Source organism: Microcaecilia unicolor, chromosome 10 (assembly GCF_901765095.1).
Source record: "Microcaecilia unicolor chromosome 10, aMicUni1.1, whole genome shotgun sequence".
Classification (NCBI taxonomy): Eukaryota; Metazoa; Chordata; class Amphibia; order Gymnophiona; family Siphonopidae; genus Microcaecilia; species Microcaecilia unicolor.
The window spans coordinates 84121499-84141342 of record NC_044040.1 but is presented as its reverse complement, the minus strand read 5'-3'; the positions used below and the strand labels follow the sequence as shown (position 1 = coordinate 84141342).

The 19844-nt window shown below is 40.1% G+C and overlaps 1 protein-coding gene across 1 annotated transcript in view; it reads left to right on the top strand.

Annotated features, from left to right (window-relative positions):
- Positions 1-19844, top strand: part of TBC1D30 (TBC1 domain family member 30) — a 252698-nt gene that overhangs the window by 209004 nt on the left and 23850 nt on the right. Inside the window, 2 exon segments of the mRNA XM_030216536.1 lie at positions 13296-13401; positions 16622-16734. Coding sequence (XP_030072396.1) covers positions 13296-13401; positions 16622-16734 — 219 coding nt within the window.

The following is a 19844-nucleotide window of genomic DNA, read 5'->3' as shown; positions in this document are numbered from 1 at the left end:
TAAAGACCTGTATGGTCCATCCAGTCTGCCCAACAAGATAAACTCATTTTACATGGTATGTGATACTTTATATGTATACCCGACTGATTTGTCCTTGCCTTTCTCAGGGCACAGACCGTAGAAGTCTGCCCAGTACTGTTCTTGTACTAAGTTCTGAAGCTAACATCGAAGCCCCTTAAAATTTACACTCCAGCCCATCCCTATCTATTCAGTCACGATCAGGGCGTAGACTGTAGAAGTCTGCCCAGCTCCTGTTTTGTTTCCAATTACCAGCGTCGCCACCCAATCTCCACTAAGATTCCACAGAACCATTCCTTCTAAACAGGATTCCTTTGTGTTTATCCCACTCATGTTTGAATTCCATTACCGTTTTCATCTCCACCACCTCCTGCGGGAGGGCATTCCACATATCCACCACCCTCCAAAACTGAACAGAATACTCCAAGTAGGGCCTTACCAACGACTTGTAGAGGGGCATCCACACCTCCTTTCTTCTGCTGGTTATGCCCCTCTCTACGCAGCCTAGCATCCTTCTGACCACGGCTGTCGCCTTGTCGCATTGTTTCTTCACCTTCAGATCCTCCGACACCAACACCCCAAGGTCTCTCTCCTGAGTCGAGCTTACTAATCTCTCCCCTCCTATCTGGTATCTCTCTTTTGGGTTTCTGCACCTCAAGTGCATCACTGTACACTTCTTGGCATTAAATTTTAACTTACTGAGATAATACTGGGGTACCACTACGTCCTGGTTTCAAAATATATACCTATATAATACATAGAAACCGTTGTACTCTTTCTACACTCATCTTTCTTTTTTATTTTTTTACTATGCTGTGAATCAAAACACACACACTGTGCTTTATAGTATTAGAAGTGCTCAGTGAAATGCATATTACTCTGGCGAGTCAACTGGAGAAGTAATATGTCTATTTAAGCATCATCGCACTTCAGCTCTCTCTTGCCTCCTATATCTTTAGAATATATAAAGATATGCTTTACCATTTATTAATGGATACTTAGCTGCGGGATGGTGCTGCCAGACCCTCGACCATTCTTTTAACGTTCGGAGATTCCTTCTCATCGTTTCTACTCCCTCCAGGGTATCCACACTACTGGCTATTTTTGTGTCATCCGCAGAAAGGCACACCTTTTCTTCCAACCCTTCAGCAATATCTCCCACAAATATATTAAACAGAATAGGCCCCAGCACTGACCCCTGAGGAACTCCACTGCTCACCTTCCTTTCCTCCGAGCAGATTCCATTTACCACCACCCTCTGCCACCTGTCGCTCAACCAGTTTCTTATCCAGTTCACCACTTTCGGTCCTAAGTTCAACCCTTTCAGCTTATTCACGAGTCTTCTGTGGGGGACCGTATCAAAAGCTTTGCTGAAGTCCAAGTAGGTTACATCTAGCACACGTCCCTCATCCAGTTCTTTGGTCACCCAGTCAAAGAAGTCAATAAAATTCGTTTGGCAGGATTTTCCTTTGGTAAAGCCATGTTGCCTCGGGTCCTGTAACCCGTCGGTTTCTAGAAAGTTAACTATCCTTCCTTTCAGTAGCGACTCCCATTATTTTTCCTATCACCGATGTGAGACTTAACCGGTCAGTAGTTTCCCACTTCTTCCCTGCCTCCACTTTTGTGAAGAGGGACCACATCCGCTCGTCTCCAGTCTCGCGGAATCTCTCCCATCTCTAAAGATCTATTAAATAAATCTTTTAGAGTTTCCACCAGGACCTCTCTGAGCTCCTTCAGTATCCTGGGATGTATCCCATCCGGCCCCATAGCTTTGTTCACCTTCAGATTCTCCAGCTGTTTATAAACTTTCTTCCGTAAATGGCGCAGTATCCACTCCATTCCCAGACGTTCCCTCGGCAGCCAACCATGGTCCTTCTCCTGGATTCTCCTCCGTGAACACCGAAGAGAAAAAATTGTTTACCTTATTCGCTTTATCTTCATCACTCTCCACATAGCCATTCTCATTATCTTTCAGTCTCGCAATTCCATTCCTATCTCTTCGCCTTTCTCCAATATATCTGAAAAAAGTCCTGTCACCTCTCTTTACATCTTTAGCCATTTTTTCTTCCGCTCGCGCTTTCGCTAGCTGGATTTCCCTCTTCGCTTCTTTCAGTTTAATCCGATAATCTTTTCCTTGATCCTTTCGTTGCGTTCTTTTGTATTTCTTGAACAAAGCCTCTTTTGCGCTTATTTTTTCAGCTACTTGTTTGGAGAACCATATAGGCTTCCTGCTTCTCTTTTGTTTACTTTCCTCACAAAAAGATCAGTCGCCATATTTATAGCAGCCTTTAGCTTGGACCATTGTTTTTCCACTTCTCCTACGCCTTCCCACGCCAACAGCTCCTTCTTCAGGTATTCCCCCATTTTATCAAAATCAGTATGTCTAAAATCTTGTACTTTGAGCTTTGTGCGTCTGCATTCCGCCTTTGCCCTTATATCAAATCATACAGTGTGATGATCACTATTGCATAGTTGGGCACCCACCCGGACATCGGAAACACTACCTCCATTAGTGAGCACTAGATCCAGCATCGACCCTTCCCTCTTGGGTTCCGTCACCATTTGTCTGAGCAAGGCACTTTGACAGGCATTCACAATCTCCCTACCTCTTTCCGATTCCACAGATGGGACATTCCAATCCACGTCAGACAAATTGAAATCTCCCAACAGTAGCACCTCCCCTTTCATACCAATCTTTTGAATATCTTCTATCAGATCCTTGTTTAACTTCTCCGTTTGCGCAGGAGGTCTGTAGATAACTCTCGTGTGGATACAGGTTCCATCTTCTCTTTCCCTTTAAGACAATACCAGCATAAAAATATAAAATCACAGTGCAATATAGGCAATAGGATAGAGACAGATAAGGAACTTATAGAGGTCAGACCCTCTGCAAGTGAAAGGATAGGGTTTTTTTTTTATATAGTTAAATTTCTCCCAATATTCTACTCCCTTTCATTTATTCACTTAGCACTTTCCACCTCACTTACGGAAAACAATATTATACCCATTATACAAAACCATCATAGACTATCTAGATGCTTCACTTCTCACCATACCAACAACCATCAAAACAAAGGAAGAATGCCTAAATGTGGACATCATCTACTAAATGGAAAGAATGGTCATTACAAGTATTCACCAACTAATGAACGACAACTTACAAAAATTTGCATATCCCCTAACATAGATGCCTCCTACCAAAATAACGCCAGATCCGTTATCAATAAAACAACAACTATTTCAAACTGGATTACGTCAGAAAACCTTGACCTAATTTTCATTAATGAAACCTGGATTCATGACCAAAAAGATCCCATAATTCTTGACCTAGGCCCCCCAGGATATAAACTCAACCACTGGACTGGAAAAGGGGGTGGAGGCATTGCACTTGTATATCGCTCCCATTTCATCATCAAAATTACTGCTGAGTCCATTACATCTCATCTTGAAATTGCCTCGTTTAGAATCCTTAACAAATTCCTGCAAGGTCACATGAACTACATCTTATTCTACAGAACGCCTGGTAACTGGAATGGAAGCCTGCCTACCTTCAAGGACCATTTCAAATATATGTGTAACCAGCTCCAACATTCTTATATTAGGCGACATTAACCTTCACCTAGAAGATCCAAAATCAACCAGTGCACATGATTGCAAGGATTTTCTCCATTCCTGGGATCTCTCAAGGCCACATTTGCAAGTTACCCATGTCAAAGGGCACACACTTGACCTATTCTCTTATAAATTGTCCATTGATCATAACTTATGAATAACATATATTAATTGGTCGGAAACTCCTTGGTCCGACCATTACAACCTAACCCTATTATGGCGTAAGAAGAGTTTACACTGTACTCAGGACCATACAGCTTACAGCACAAGAGGCCAAATAGACACTAAGGTATTCTGGCAAATGATATATGATAATGAATGGTCAGCACGAACAGATTCTATACATTACCTCTCAGAATGGGATGAAAGATGCAGAAGCATACTAGACGTTTTAGCCCTTGTTAGAACAAGAACCTCTAAAAGACAAGCTTCGACGCCATGGTTCAATGATGAACTAAGAAAACTCAAAACACTTTCCAGAAAACTTGAATGGGCATGAAAAAAAAAAAAGATGAACATACACTCAATACATGGAAAAAACGCACAGAAAATACAAATATGCAATAAGACAGTCCAAAAGGCTTTACTATAAAACTAAAATAGGCTCGGACTACAAAGACATGAAGAAATTATTTCATTTCGTCAATAACCTAACAGATCCTAACTTACCTCAGTCAATACCAATATACCACCTGCTGTCAATCTTGCCATATACTTTAAGGAAAAAAAATAACAAAATTGCGCAATTCACTTCCTCAGCACAACATAGACATGGATCACTTCATCACTTGCCTGGATCCAATTCTGGGAGAACAACCAGTAGATTATATCCTGTCAAACTTTGTTCCCCTCACCATTGATTCAGTTAACCAGGCGATTCATAGATTTTCCAATTCCTATTGCAAACTGGATATTTGCCCTAATCACTTACTAAAATTCACACCTGACCACTTTATTGCAGACCTAACATCTCATCTAAACTACATTCTTCAACATAGTTTCTTCCGTGTGGATCATGGTAACATCTTACTCCAATACCAAAGGACAACAAGAAAAAAAGCAAACAAATTACAGCCCAATTGCGTCTATCCCACTTTTTGTTAAACTGATGGAAAGCATGGTGACCAAACAACTTAATGACTACCTGGATAAGTTTTCTATATTACATGAATCACAATCAGGATTCTGCCCCCTTCATAGCACTGAAACTGTGCTAATCACTCTTCTGACCAACTTCAAGCAGGAAATATCCTTAGGTAAAAGCATACTTCTTCTCCAATTTGACATGTCGAGTGCTTTTGACATGGTAAGCCATAACATCCTACTAAACCTTCTTGATTACTTCGGGACTGGTGGAAACGTATATAGATGGATCAAGGGCTTTCTAATCTCTAGAACATATCAAGTTAAATCTAATTCAAACATTTCACCACCGTGGAAAGTAGATTGTGGACTCCCCCAAGGTTCACCATTATCCCCAACACTCTTCAACATAATGTTGATCCCTTTGGCCAAGTCCTTATCCAATCTAGGCCTTAACCTGTTCATCTATGCAGATGATGTCACAATTTACATTCCCTTCAGACACGACCTGTCTGAAATCACCAATGAAATTAATCTTGGTTTGAACACCATGAACTTATGGGCAAATTCTTTTCAACTGAAACTAAACACTGAGAAAACGCACTGCCTTATCCTTTCATCTCAACACAATAAGTTCAAACCTTCAACCTTAAACACCCCAAACCTTACCCTTACTATCTCTGAGAGCCTAAAAATACTTGGTGTTATAATCGATCGCAATCTAACACTCGAAAGCCAAATAAACTCCACTACAAAGAAAATGTTCTTTTCATTGTGGAAAATTAAACGGATAAAACCTTTCTTCCCGAGAGAAGTATTTCGTAATCTAATACAATCAATTGTATTATGCCACTTAGACTACTGCAACGGAATATATGCAGGATGTAAAGAACAACTTACAAAGAAACTACAGACCGCCCAAAACACAGCAGCCAGATTAATCTATGGAAAATCCAAATTCGATAGTGCTAAACCCCTTCGAGAGAAACTGCATTGGCTTCCAATTAAGGAACGTATCACCTTCAAACTCTACACCCTAGTCCACAAAATTCTTTACGGAGAAGCCCCTGGATACATGACAAACCTAATCAATCTACCTTCCAGGAATATATCCAGATCATCCCGTTCATACTTAAACCTCCACTACCCTACTGCAACGGTCTGAAATATAAATCAATTTATGCATCCACCTTCTCCTTTATAAGTGCACAACTATGGAATGCACTGCCAAAAGCTGTGAAAGCAATCCACAATCATCTTAATTTCAGGAAATCACTGAACCAGCTTATTCGGAAAGGCTTACCCCAAGGATCCAACATAAGTCCCTATATTCTGCAACACAGCAAATTAATGTACTGTATTGACCACTTTTACCCTTTCACCTTTTGCCCTTATACCCCGTTTTTTTGATCTCCCTGTCCTCTACACTGTTATCTGTATAGTTACCAGATTGGCGACTGCCTTTACGGTTGATGTTAGCCACATTGAGCCTGCAAATTGGTGGGAAAATGTGGGGTACAAATGTGTTAAATAAATAAAATCACAGTGCAATATAGGCAATAGGATAGAGACAGATAAGGAACTTATAGGGGTCAGACCCTCTGCAAGTGAAAGGACAGGTTTTTTTGTGTTTGTTTGTTTTTTTGTGTTAATAGGATAGAATAAAAAGGAGGTGAAATAGAATAAAGGAGTCAATAATTTATCAGGAAGATATTAAGAGCAGGACACAGGTAACCTCAGTTACCAATCAAACCAAGTCTGAAAATGCCCAGCACAGCTCCCGGCTCACAAGGTAAATAGGTTCTACTACCCAGCTCAAAACAAAATTGCCCCTCCTCCAGAGCTATGAGTCACCAGATGCTATGTAACCAAAATTGATTGAATTAAGTCTCTGGCAGTGTAGATTCAACACACAATTCTAATGAAAACAGACATCAGATTCAATGTCACCAGATTAAGTCACAGGTTTAAAACACTTGACACAGGTTAAAACACATTTCCAATGAAAACACCTTCAAGACAATTCCAGCATAAAAAGATGAAATCACTAGCACAGATATTCACAAGTCTGAAAATTTGCAGCACAGCTCCCAGCTCACAAGGTAAACTAGACGAATATGTCTGAAACATTTAACAAAGTTGAGATTAGTATATATACCCAACTGGTTATTTAGAAGTCTGTCCTTTAGTGATGCAGCATGTTCAGAAATCATAGCCATAAGTATAGGTAGATATTCAAAGATTATCGCATGCACACACCAGAACAGGCATCCATCACATTGCAAAAGTAAACAACAACTTCTACAGAGTACATCCAAAATTTAATTTTTATTTTCTCATTTCCATCTTCCAAAATTCCAGACAATAGATGTACAGATCAGCAGGACCCAAAGCACTCCAAAACAAGTCAGAAACAACACAGTTTATACCTAATTGTTCAACCACCCTTAGGATTCACCTTTAGGTTTAAAAAGCAAAACCATGTGAATGTAAGTTCTGGATAAACAAATTAAAATAATCAAATTTTAAAGCAAATGCCCATAATATGTAATACATGGTAGCAATAATGAAACAATAATGGAATATTCTCTGTATTGTATTGTATCCTCTTGAATTTGTGTAAGCCACATTGTTCCTGCATATTTGGGAGAATGTGGGGTAAAAATGTGCCATAAATAAATAAAATATTCATATAGCTGGCAGCCTGAGCCAACAGATTTATTTTCCATTGAACATAATTAACTTTGTATGAACTTGGTGGCTGATTTTCAGGTAGTCCATAAACTGAGCAGTCCATAAACAATCCACGACCACTTGAACTTCAGGAAATCACTAAAAACCAACCTCTTCAAAAAAGGCCTACCCCAACGACTCCACGTAACCCTCTTCACCTACCAACACACCATGACTATGATCGAACAGGACAACACGCAATCTTCATCCATTCCGACCCTCTGCTTATACCTCATACGATCACTATACAACTTTGTATTTGTTATCCACCGACTGCTTTGAAACAGTAATTAAACAAGGCAAATGCATTTTTATAATATACCACTGCAATCCACAAAACAAAAGGAGCAAGTTCCCACATGCCATCTTCTTCTTGTGATCTAGGCACAGGAAAAATCTTTTAAATGTTGCCAGGTTTCAGCCTAATTCATGTTTAAGGTGAAATATAAATGTCATAAATAAGCAAGTAAATAAATAAATAGAAACTCAAATTTTTAGCACCTGATTCTCATAATATGATATCTGTTTTATTGGCCCTTTACAATGAGAAAAAAAATCTCTGCACGAATATTATAGTGCTAGGGTGTCCCTATAACCAGCCCCTCCAAATTACACACTGAGTACGATTTATAACAAATTACTACTCTACCTATGAAAAGTTATTCCATTATTATACTTCCTCTGAGTACATCCATATGCTGCATAAGCCGGCACGTTTGAAAATATAAGTGAAATGAAATAAAAATGATACCAACAATAAAGAATGAGAACATGGATGTAGCAGCTCATAGATTTGCTTGCTTTGTTTTGTGTGTACGCAGAACAACGGCTGTGTGGGGAAGGGGAAACACAGATTAACCTAAGTGATTTTGACATCACTTTGTCTCCTGTTTTATCTAACCTTGGAGAAAGGGACTGGGGCTGAAAAAGGGGGCAGGTGAGAGAGGGAGTTGGGGCTGGAAACGGGACTGAAAAGGAGGGCAGATGAGAAAAGGGGGGCTGGAACTGGGGCTGAAATGAGGGGGGAAGGTGTCTGGTAGTAGAGGAGTTTGTGTTGCTGTCACTGAGGAGAGGGGAGAAAGAAGGTGCTAGACGGGGAGGGGAAGGGTTGGGAGGAGAAAGGAGAGGGAGGAAATGCTGGATGGGTAAGGGGCGCAGACCGAGCTTACAATCTAACAGTGATCGTAACGTGATCAAATTTGATATAAGCTCTGGAATAAGTACACACAAGAAATCCAATACTTTAGCATTTAACTTTCAAAAAGGAGACTATGATAAAGTGAGAAGAATGGTTTAAAAGAAAAAACCTTAGAAGTGCCAACTGCAAAGGTCAAAAATTTATATCGGGCTTGGATGCTATTCAAAACTACCATCCTGGAAGCCCAGACCATATAGATTCCATGTATTATAAAAGGAAGAAGGAAGGCCAAATAACAGCTGTCATGGTTCAGAATTGAGGTGAAGGAAGTTTACTAACTTTTTTGCCCGGCTACATCAGGCTCATCAGTCTATAATTTCCCAGATCACTTCTGGAACCCTTTTTAAAAATTGGCGTTACATTGGATGCTCTCCAATCTTCTGGTACCATTCTTGATTTTAAAGATAAGTTATGTATTACTAACAATAGCTCTGCAAGTTCATTTTTCAATTCTATTAGTACTCTGGGCTGTATAACATCTGATCCAGGTGATTTGCTACTCTTCAGCTGTCTTTCTTCCACTTTCTGAAGGATTTTCTTTTAGCTGTAATAAGAAAATTCTTCAGAAAGTGGAAGAATGATCCGACTGAAAATAATAAGAAACAGCATAAGGAATGGCAAGTCAAATGCAAAGCGCTGATAAGGAAGGAAAATAGAGACTTTGAAAAAAAGATTGCATTGTAGGCAAAAACCCATAATAAAAACATTTTTAGATATATTAGAAGCAAGAAGCCAGCAAAAGAATCAGTTGGACCTCTAGGTGACTGAGGGGTAAAAAGGGAACTCGGGGAAGACACGGTCATAGCGGAGAGATTAAATTAATTCTTTGCTTCGGCCTTCACCAAGGAAGATGTGAGAGAGATACCAGTGCCAGAAATGGTATTAACTGCTGATGAGTTGGAGAAACTGAAGCAAATCTCTATAAAGCTGGAAGATGTAATGGGGCAATTTGACAATTGAAGAAAACAAATCACCTGGATCTGATGTTATACATCCCAGAGTACTAATAAAATTGAAAAATGAACTTCCAGAGCTATTGTTAGTAATATATAACTTATCTTTAAAGTCAAGCATGGTACCAGAAGATTGGAGGGCATCCAATGTAACGCCAATTTTTTGAAAGGGTTCCAGAAGTGACCTGGGAAATTGACTGATGAGCCTGATGTAGGTGCTGGGCAAAATAGTAGAGACTATTTAGTCAAGGGAAATCTTACCTCATCAATCTGCTGCATTTCTTTGAAGGGGTGAATAGACATGTGGATAAAGGTGAGCCAGTCGATATTGTGTATCTAGATTTTCAAAAGGCATTTGACAAGTACCCCATGAAAGATTCCTGAGGAAATCCTATTGTGGATTAAAAACTGGTTAAAAGATGGAAAACAGAGAGTAGGGTTAAATGGTCAATATTCTCAATGGAGAAGGGTAGATAGGATTCCCCAGGGGTCTGTGCTCAGATCTGTGCTTTTTAAGACGTTTATAAATGATATAGAGATGGGAATAACTGGTGAGGTAATTCAATTTGCTGATAACACAAAGTTATTTGACGTTGTTAAATCACAAGGTGATTGTGAAAAATTGCAAACAAGAGGACGTGTTCAAGTTGCAATTTGGACGTCCTTGCAAAACTGTGAAATCCAGGGGCAGGGAAACCTGTATTTTCAAAAAAAAGATGGATAACCATCTTTCGTTTCAAAAATACCATCAGAGCCTTAAATTTGGATGTCCCTAGACATGGACGTTTCTGACTTTCAGTGATTTTTGAAACCAAAGACGTGCATGTCAAAAACGGCCAAATGCAAGGCATTTGGTCATGGGAGGAGCCAGCATTTGTACTGCACTGGTCTCCCTGACATGCCAGGACATCAACTGGGCACCCTAGGGGGCACTGCAGTGGACTTCATAAAACGCGCCCAGGTACTTAGCTCCCTTACCTTGTGTGCTGAGCCCCCCCAAAACCCACTACCCACAACTGTGCACCACTACCATAGCCCTTACGGGTGAAGGGGGTACCTAGATGTGGGTACAGTGGGTTTCTGGTGGGTTTTGGAGGGCTCGCTGTTTCCTCCACAAACGTAACAGTGGGGGGGGGGCATCTGCATTGCACCCACTAAAACTGCTCCAGGGACCTGCATGCGCTGTCATGGACCTGAGTATGGCATCTGAGGCTGGCATAGAGGCTGGCAGGACATATTTTAAAGATGTTTTTGAGGGTGGGAGGGTGTTAGTGACCACTGCGGGAGTAACGGGAGGTCATCCCCAATTCCCTCCGGTGGTCATCTGGTCATTTTGGGCACCTTTTTGTACCTTAGTCGTAATAAAAACACGTCCGGGTGAAAACGTCCAAGTGTTCGTCAGGGACGTCCTTGTTTTTTTCAATTATGGGTCAAGGATGTCCATGTGTTAGGAACTCCCAAGTCCCGCCTTCTCTACACCTCTGACACGTCCCCTTGAACTTTGGCCATCCTTGCGACGGACTGCATTTGGAGACGTCCAAAATCGGGTTTCGATTATACGGATTTAGACGTCCCTGGGAGAAGGACGTCCATCTTCCGATTTATGTCGAAAGATGTATGTCCTCTTTCGAAAATGAGCCCATGGGCATCCAAATGGTAGATGACGTTTAATGTGAGCAAGTGCAAAGTGATGCATTTGGAAAAGAGGAATCCAAAACATATCTTCGTGATGCAAGGAAAAAGATCTAGGTGTCGTCATTGATGATGCGTTGAAACTCTCTGCTCAATGTGCAGCGGCAGCTAAGAAAGCAAATAGAATGTTAGGAATTATTAGGAAAGGAATGGAAAACAAAAATGAGAATGTTATAATGCTTTTGTATTGCTCCATGGTGCAACTGCACCTTGAATACTATGTGCAATTCTGGTCACTGCATCTCAAAAAAGATATAGTGGAATTAGAAAAGGTACAGAGAAGGGAAATGAAAATAATAAAAGGGATGGGACAAGTTCCCTATGAGGAAAGACTAAAATGGTTAGCGCTCTTCAGCTTGGAGAAGAGACCTCTGAGGGGGAGATACGATAGAGGTCTATAAAATACTGGGTAGAGTGGAATGGATAGATGTGAATCATTTGTTTACTCTTTCCAAAAATACTAGGACTAGGGGGCAAGCAATGAAGCTACTAAGTAGTAAATTTAAAACAAACTGGAAAAAATATTTCTTCACTCAACAAATTCGTTGTCAGAAAGTGTGGTAAAAGCAGCTAGCAAGGTTTTAAAAAGGGTTGGTTAATTTCCTAAAAGAAAAGTCCATAAGCCATTATTAGGATGGACTTGATTAAATCCATTGCTTATTCCTAGGATAAGCAGCATAAAATCTGTTTTACTGTTCTGGGATCGTGCCAGGTACTTGTGACCTGGATTGGCCACTGTTGGAAACAGGATACTGGGCTTGATGGACCTTCGGTTTTCCCTAGTATGGTAACAGTTATGTTCTTATGAGGAGCTACCATAAGATTTGCTTTCTTAGAATGAAGTGACTGGAAGGAGATGTGAGGAATGAGTAGTAGATCAGCTACGTGTTTTGATGTACTAGTGTAAATGCTCTACAGGTCAGGATGAGCACCTTAAACTTGAATCCATACAATTCTAAATAATATTTTTGTGGGTACATTTATGATAGATTTTCTGTATGTAAACAATGTTTTGTATGTGGAAAATGGCAACTTAAAATTACATAGGTATATAAGCATGTGGAAGTGCTTTTGCTGATGAAAACATGTATATTTGCTTGTGGCCACATGTGGACATTACCTGCTCTGCCTATTGTGTGCCCCAGGGTAGAGTTCTCAGGTGTGCACGAACTATGTAAAGTATGCACGGTTGCACACAGTATACATGTATCTACTTGCCTCAGAGTCTAAAACTTGTGCACTATTGAGAGTAGTTCTGGCAACCTATTTTATAAAGGTACAAACAATTATGGGTGTTTTATGGGAACCCTGTTATAAAGCTGCCCTCTTTATATCTGAAGGCTTATGTATTTAGAATGTACCTTTTATAATTCCTTTTAAAAAATTGTAGGTAAATATCTGTACATTGATAATAGTTAAAATTAATAAATCTCAGTAACTAGCAGCACTTGGGGGCCCTTTTACTAAGGGGGCTTACCGCTTGCCAATCTGGAGCTACTGCTTGCCCAACATGGGCGCCAGCAGTAGTCCCACCAGTACATGGCATTTCCGACGCTAGCGGAAATATTCAAAAAGTATTTTCACAGGGAGTTTCCCAGTGGTAATCAGGCAGTGCCACGTGCTACCCAGTTACCACCTGGTTAGCGCAGGAGCCCTTACCACCCACTCAATGGGTGGTGGTAAGTTCTCACCCCCCCCCCCCCCCTCATATGACCACGTGGTAAGATCAATCTTACCGCATGGCCATGTCTTTTTTTCGGCCTTTTTACCTGCTGCGGTAAAAAGGCTCTCGGCGTGCGACAAAAATGGTCCCCGCAGCTAGCGCAGGGCCCTTTTTACTGCAGCTTAGTAAAAGGTCCCCTTAGTCAAGACATGCATGCATGATTCCCAAAAGAACTCATTTTTCCAAAGTGCTAGATAGTATTAAGTTTTTTTCTTTTATCGTGTAGTAGCATTGCCAAAATAGTAGGTATTTTTGTGTTTTGATCTATCTGCTTTTCATGCAGGCAGATTGAATGCTGTGAGAATGCAGATGAGTTCTATAGCACCATGGGAAGGCTAACCCAAGAGATGCTGGAAGACAACCTGATTGACAGCAATGAACTCATGCAGGTTGGCAAACAGTTTTTAAAAAAAGGTGTAATTTGGTTCTGTTTCAGGCTTAAAGAAAGTAAGGATGCTCTGAGGTTTGATACAGCTGTGTAGAATACTAATAGTGCAATACATTTATTAAATTGTATGAATCATGTAAACGAGAAAGTAAAATAAGTAAAAACAAGTGATTAACTTGATAAGGATAGTCAGCAAGATTATTTTTCTGACTCGGCAGTTTTCTTTTATTTCTTCAGGCTTCTAGCTCAGTCAGAATTAGGTCTGAAGTGTGTTAAAACTTTAATACTCAATTGCCCCAGCAAGCTTTCCTCTACTTTGGGGGCTCTTATCCCAGTCCTCAGAACACACCAAATTTGTCTCATGCATGTTGATTGTGGATATCTTGAAAACCAGACAGATTTGGTGTGTCTCAGGGAGTAGATTGAAAAGCCCTGCTCTGTATTGTATCACCTCCCAACTTACTTTAGTGAAGTCCCAGCTTTTTATTGTTAAAAGCAGACAATCTCTGAGCCAGTGGGTTAACCCTGAGAAAAATGATACCTGTCTTTTCATATGAATTGTATTTATGTAAGAGGACAGTTCATTTGATTATTTAAGCATGTGGTATGCTTGGTTGAACAGCAGCCAAATAAGTATAACAGTCACTTTAGTCCTAGGGCAGTGATTCCCAAACCTGGTCCTGGAGACACCTCCACTGCAGACAAATCTTTCTCATGAGTATTTATTGTGGATATCCGAAAACCTGTCTAGCTGGTGTGCCTCCAGGACCAGGTTTGGGAGCCACTGTCCTAGGGGATGAAGAAGAAGAAATGTACTGTGCGCTGTAAGAATTTTTATCATATAATATCAATATTTTAAAAATACGTATTTAGTGTTTTTCATCAAGAACTCCCCTTTTTCATGCATATTGTTCAGTGCTGGTCATCTTAGTTACTGTAGACTGGAAATCTATTAAAATAGGCAAATTTAAATCTGACAAAATATAACTAAACTCAGTGAGGTCATAACTTTCATATATGTATCTATTTAATATGACAGAAATCAGATACAGTATTGTGTAGTGAAAATAATAGTTTTGTAGTGTTTTAACTGCACTAATACTCTTCCTAAGTTTCCTACAGAATTGCTTTAGCTTCTATCTAACGGTTCTAACCCCCCCACCCCCGTTTACTAAGTGAATGGGCTGTGTTGACATTAGCACACGGCAGCAGCTAGCACAGCTTAATAAATGTTTTATTTTTATGTCTCATTTTTGTTCATCTTTCTATACCTTTCATGCTTCTGCTGCTGTTTTTATTGGGAGTATATGAATTGCATGTCTATTAGTACAGCTTGATTAAGCTTAATGTTGAATCTTACTGTTTTTGGTGTCTGAGAATTTTTGAAATGCTAGTCTACCTATGATACTTCTGCATGTAGTGATTTAAGTTTTGACCTTTAAGATTTTTTTCAAGAAAAAATGATTTTTTTCGTCTACTGGTATTGTCTCTCTTTTGAGAATCCTTGGGGGTGAATATTTTCCATTACTTGCAGAGCACTACCCCTGGAGTCTTGGCCTCAGCACTAATTGCAAATAATATAGTAGAAACAAATTCACTACCGCACATTTACTGCCACTATCCTATATAATAATTTGCACCATGAGCGTTCCATGAAGCTGCCTGGATCCATGCCTCCATTCTGATTGGCTGTGCCTGGGACTGAAGCCTTGGATGACGTCATCCAGAGAGCCCAAGCAACAGCAGTGCGGGCCCAGGCAGCTTCATCGAATGTACAGGGAAAATAAAAACAAAGAAAAAAAAGGGCAAAAACCAGAGGAACACTCCCTGGCTCACGAGCCGCTCTCTCCTGTGCCGCCTCAAACCCTTCACGCGCCAAGGGCTGTTGCCACTGCTACTGCCCCACGCTTCCTACAGCGTGCAGCCCATGGTCCCCAGCTCAGCGCCCACATCTCCCTCTAGGCAGCGCAATACAGCATGCCAGCCAGCCCACACAGGAATGCGCATGCAAATGCCAGCCCGCCCACCCAGGAGTGCGAGACAAGCTGCAGCCCGCCCCGGGAAAAAAACAAACCCAAATAAACTGCCAGATCGCCCGCCCAACCGCTGCAAGCCAAAAGCGGAAGCCGGCAAAAAAAACAACACTGTCAAAACACCCAGCACTTCGAGCCCACCTGCAGCACGCCCAATGAAACAACAAGAAACTGCCAGTCAGCCAGCCTGCTGCCACTAAAAAACGGCAACCACACAAAAAAGATTCACAACTGCAAACCAGGTAACAGGAAACGCGATCTTCAGCCCCACAAAAAATTCAACAAACCTATCACTCCAACCTCCCCCACCCCTCTGTCATTCTGACAGAGAAAAAAAAAGTAACACCCTGACAGAAAACCTCCCCTGTCTCACACACACACACTCATGCAACATCTAAAACCTCCCCCCTGTCATTCTGACAGAGAAAAAAAAGTAACACCAAATGTAAAAAACACAAATATGACTGTTATAATAAATTCACTGTTTCACTGTACTGTGTTGCACTTTTACAAACTATCAATAAAAAAAACCAAGCAAACATATATTAAAACAGTTCAGGTCAAAACAAACACAAATAGATAAAACCCTTGCTAGCGCCTGTTTCATTTGATTGAGAAACAGGCCTTTCTTACTAGTTATTCAAATATAACAAAGATTCACAAGGCATCTAGATGACTTAGCTTTACAGAAAAATGTGTATAGACTATTTTTGGAAAACCTAATGATATTGGTACAGTACTTCATCCTTTTGCTGTTTTTGGTTATTTTACAATGCATTGGGATAGCCATTTTGTCATTGTAAGCCTCGTTGTCAGGCTGTATTGTGATATCCTGTTAGTCTTTACCCCGTCTAGTCCTTGGATTGGTTGCACTTTTGATATATTTATTTTCATACTTCAGTGCAAGTAATTGCATAAAAATGTAAGATTTTATTTTAATTGATTAAAAGAATGATGCTGGTTACGTATAATCTCAAAGAAATGTTTAAATTAAAACTGTAATTTTATATTTTATGATGCTGATAACGTTCCCTGCAGAAGTATCTGATCTTCTTGACTTAAAAAGTTTATTTTCATTGTAAATATGTAAATGTTTTCTTGAATGTAGTCTGTATAATTTTACTATGTTGTACATTGCAGATAATCACTAAGTGGTATTTGAAGAAGCTTATTTTGTTTTATTCTTAGACAGTTTATTCTATGGCTCAGTTTCCATTCCCACAACTGTCAGAATTAAGAGAGAAGTATACATACAACATTACTCCATTTCCTGCACCTGTAAAATCAACTTCAGTTTCAGGGTAAGTGAAACTGGACTTTTTTTTTACCTAGTCATCTTTGAACTACTGTTTCCAGATGACAGAACTAAACTGAATGGCTGCGAGTTTGACTTTGTCATGAAAGTAAGATGGAAAGACTGTCCAACAAGAGGTTCGATGTTGCCTGTATTTTAGAGAGTCAGAGTGCTCAATGCTGCCATTGTTCTGCTTTAATGAATTGAAGTACAGATATTATATAAAATCACAATTTAGAAGCCTGTTCATTAATACTTGAACTAAAAAAAATCGTTTAAAAGTCAGTCAAAATTTAACATTGTAAGAAAGAGAGAAAACAAATGAATCATCCAGTGACTCCAGTAATAGTATGTATACAAATAAAACTTGGCAGATATCAAGATTTGACTTCCGATCACCCACCCCAGAAAAAAACAAAGCAAATAACTCACATATGAACAGTGAAGTTTGAAGTAATAAGAAAGAGTTTCTTGGCTTTGTTTAGTATAACAAATGCAGACACTTTGTCTGGTATACAGGCAATTGGAAGAAACCCACATACAAGGGTGTGTCCCCTAGTTCCTAAAGTGATGATCACTGGTTCCTGGCACCCCTTAACAATTCTGAGGCAAAGTAATGCACTCATAGGTGGGGGCGCTCTGCTTTACACATTGGTTTTACACTAATGGGGGTTCATGTTTTCTGTTTGGTTTAAGTAAAATGCTGCAGGTCATGTTCTACTCTGAAAAAATAAATGCAGCTCTGTAAATCACTGCTTAATCTTTCTGTGAATCCTTATGTCTCTCTTCCTGCATTTACCCCTTGATTATCAAAGCTCTACTGATCATAATATATTTGTGCCGTAATCTATGCCGACTTCTGTTTTCTTAATAAGAAAGAACACACACAAGACAAATATGACTATCATAGGAAAGTTTGACCCCACTTCCCTAACCAGCTAGGCACATACTTACCATTTGTGCCATGTTTTTTGGCTTTAGCCACATTAATATCATCCTCTGTGTCCTGGCTGTGAACAGGCATAAAAGAGCTGCTTTCATCGCCAGTTAGAGCACATACTCTTTCTTTAGAGGCTGGAATGTAACTATTGTGGCTCTGTTTTGTAGGATTGTTTGATTTCTTTTGATATGATGGCCCATCCCATCTGTGGTTTTATTCACAAAGCATTCAGTATGTGACAGGTGCCTTATTTGTATAGCTCTTGCTGTGCCATATTGATAAACCATATTATGGCCACTCTATCTCCCTCAGTAATATCCCATCCCCCAATAAGATAATTATCCCCTACATGAGAAGAGGATATAACATATTTCCAGTTTCTAACATGATCTTGTGGACTGGATAACATAAATGAGCTATGTCCCCCGAGCTACAAAATATCACATTGGCCTAGAAAAGACAAAAGAGGAGGAGGAATTGCACTCTACAGATCAAAACTTCCTCTTATCAGACATCCAATGGGCCACCTCTCCCTGGTCCAACCACCACAAAGCAACCCTAGCCGTACAATGGCGGAAAAAAGACCAACCCAAACCACCGGAACCCAAAACAATCAAAACCAGAGGACGAATTGAAAAGGATACCTTCTGGCAACTTATCTATGACAATAATTGGTCGATAGATCCAAACTCATACCACTTCCTTGCAGATTTGGGACCATAGATGCAAACTCATTCTAGATGAAATTGCTCCACTACACTCCAAAACCCTATACACAAAGAAAAAACCCTCTCCATGGTTCAACGAGGAATTTAAAAAACTAAAGAAACAAACCAGGAAACTAGAAAAAACTTGCAGCAAATCAAAAGATGATCTCACCCTGAATGCGTGGAAACAAACACAAAAGAAATACAAGAATGACATCAAACGAGCCAAAAGAACATACTACACAAAACAAATCACAGTCACCGGAACAGATATAAAAAAAACAATACAAAATCATAAAGAATCTTCTTAACACGAATCCAGTAACAACTTCACCATCAAAATGTGCATCTGCCGACCAGATGGCCAAATACTTCAACGATAAAATTACTAATCTGTGCAACACAATTCCCCACGATGAAACCAATATTGACACTTTCCTTGATGAACTGGACCCCGACGTTGAAGAGACCCCACCAGACTGCTATTGGACAAATTTCATCCCCCTCAGCACTATGGAAATCTCCTCAGCACTATCACTATCACTGTCACCTGGACCCATGCCCCAATTATCTTATGAAAAATGCCCCAGAACGATTCATCACGGAACTCACCACCCACTTAAATTTCCTACTTCAACATGGCTCCTTCCCCTAAGAACACGGCAATATTCTACTCACACCAATACCGAAAAACCCCAAGAAACCAGCGAATGACATCACCAACTATCGATCTGTGGCCTCCATCCCACTTCTAATCAAACTGATGGAAAATAGAGTGGCCTCCCAACTTAACAAATTCATACAAGAGTTCTCCATACTACATGAATCACAATTGGGTTTTCGACCTGCACACAGCACAGAAACAGTATTACTCACCCTGATATCCAGGTTCAAACATGAAATTTCAATTGGCAACAAAATACTTCTTCTGCAATTCAGCCTATCCAGCGCATTTGACATGGTAGACCACGCTATTCTCACAAAATTACTGGACAAACTAGGGATCGGCGGAAACATCATTAAGTGGATAAAAAGTTTTATCACCACTAGATCTTATCAGGTCAAATCAACCTCTTCAATATCGTCTGCGAGGTCATCAAAATGCGGAGTCCCCCAAGGCTCACCTCTATCCCCGATCCTCTTCAACCTTATGATGTTTCCTCTGGCCAAATCCCTAGCCAAATCTGGTCTAAACCCCTTCATATACGCTGATGACGTCACAATATTCATCCCTTTCCAATCCAACCTTACAGAAATCTCGGAGAAAATAATCACTGCCATGAACATCCTAGCATCCTGGGCCAACGCTTTCAAGATGAAAATTAACAAAGAAAAAAACTCAATGCCTAATCATTTCTTCACAACACTCTACTCTGCTCCAAACCACCCTGAGCACCCCTGACGTAACAATCCCAATATCTGACAATCTAAAAATCCTAGGAGTGACATTAGATAACCACCTAACTTTAG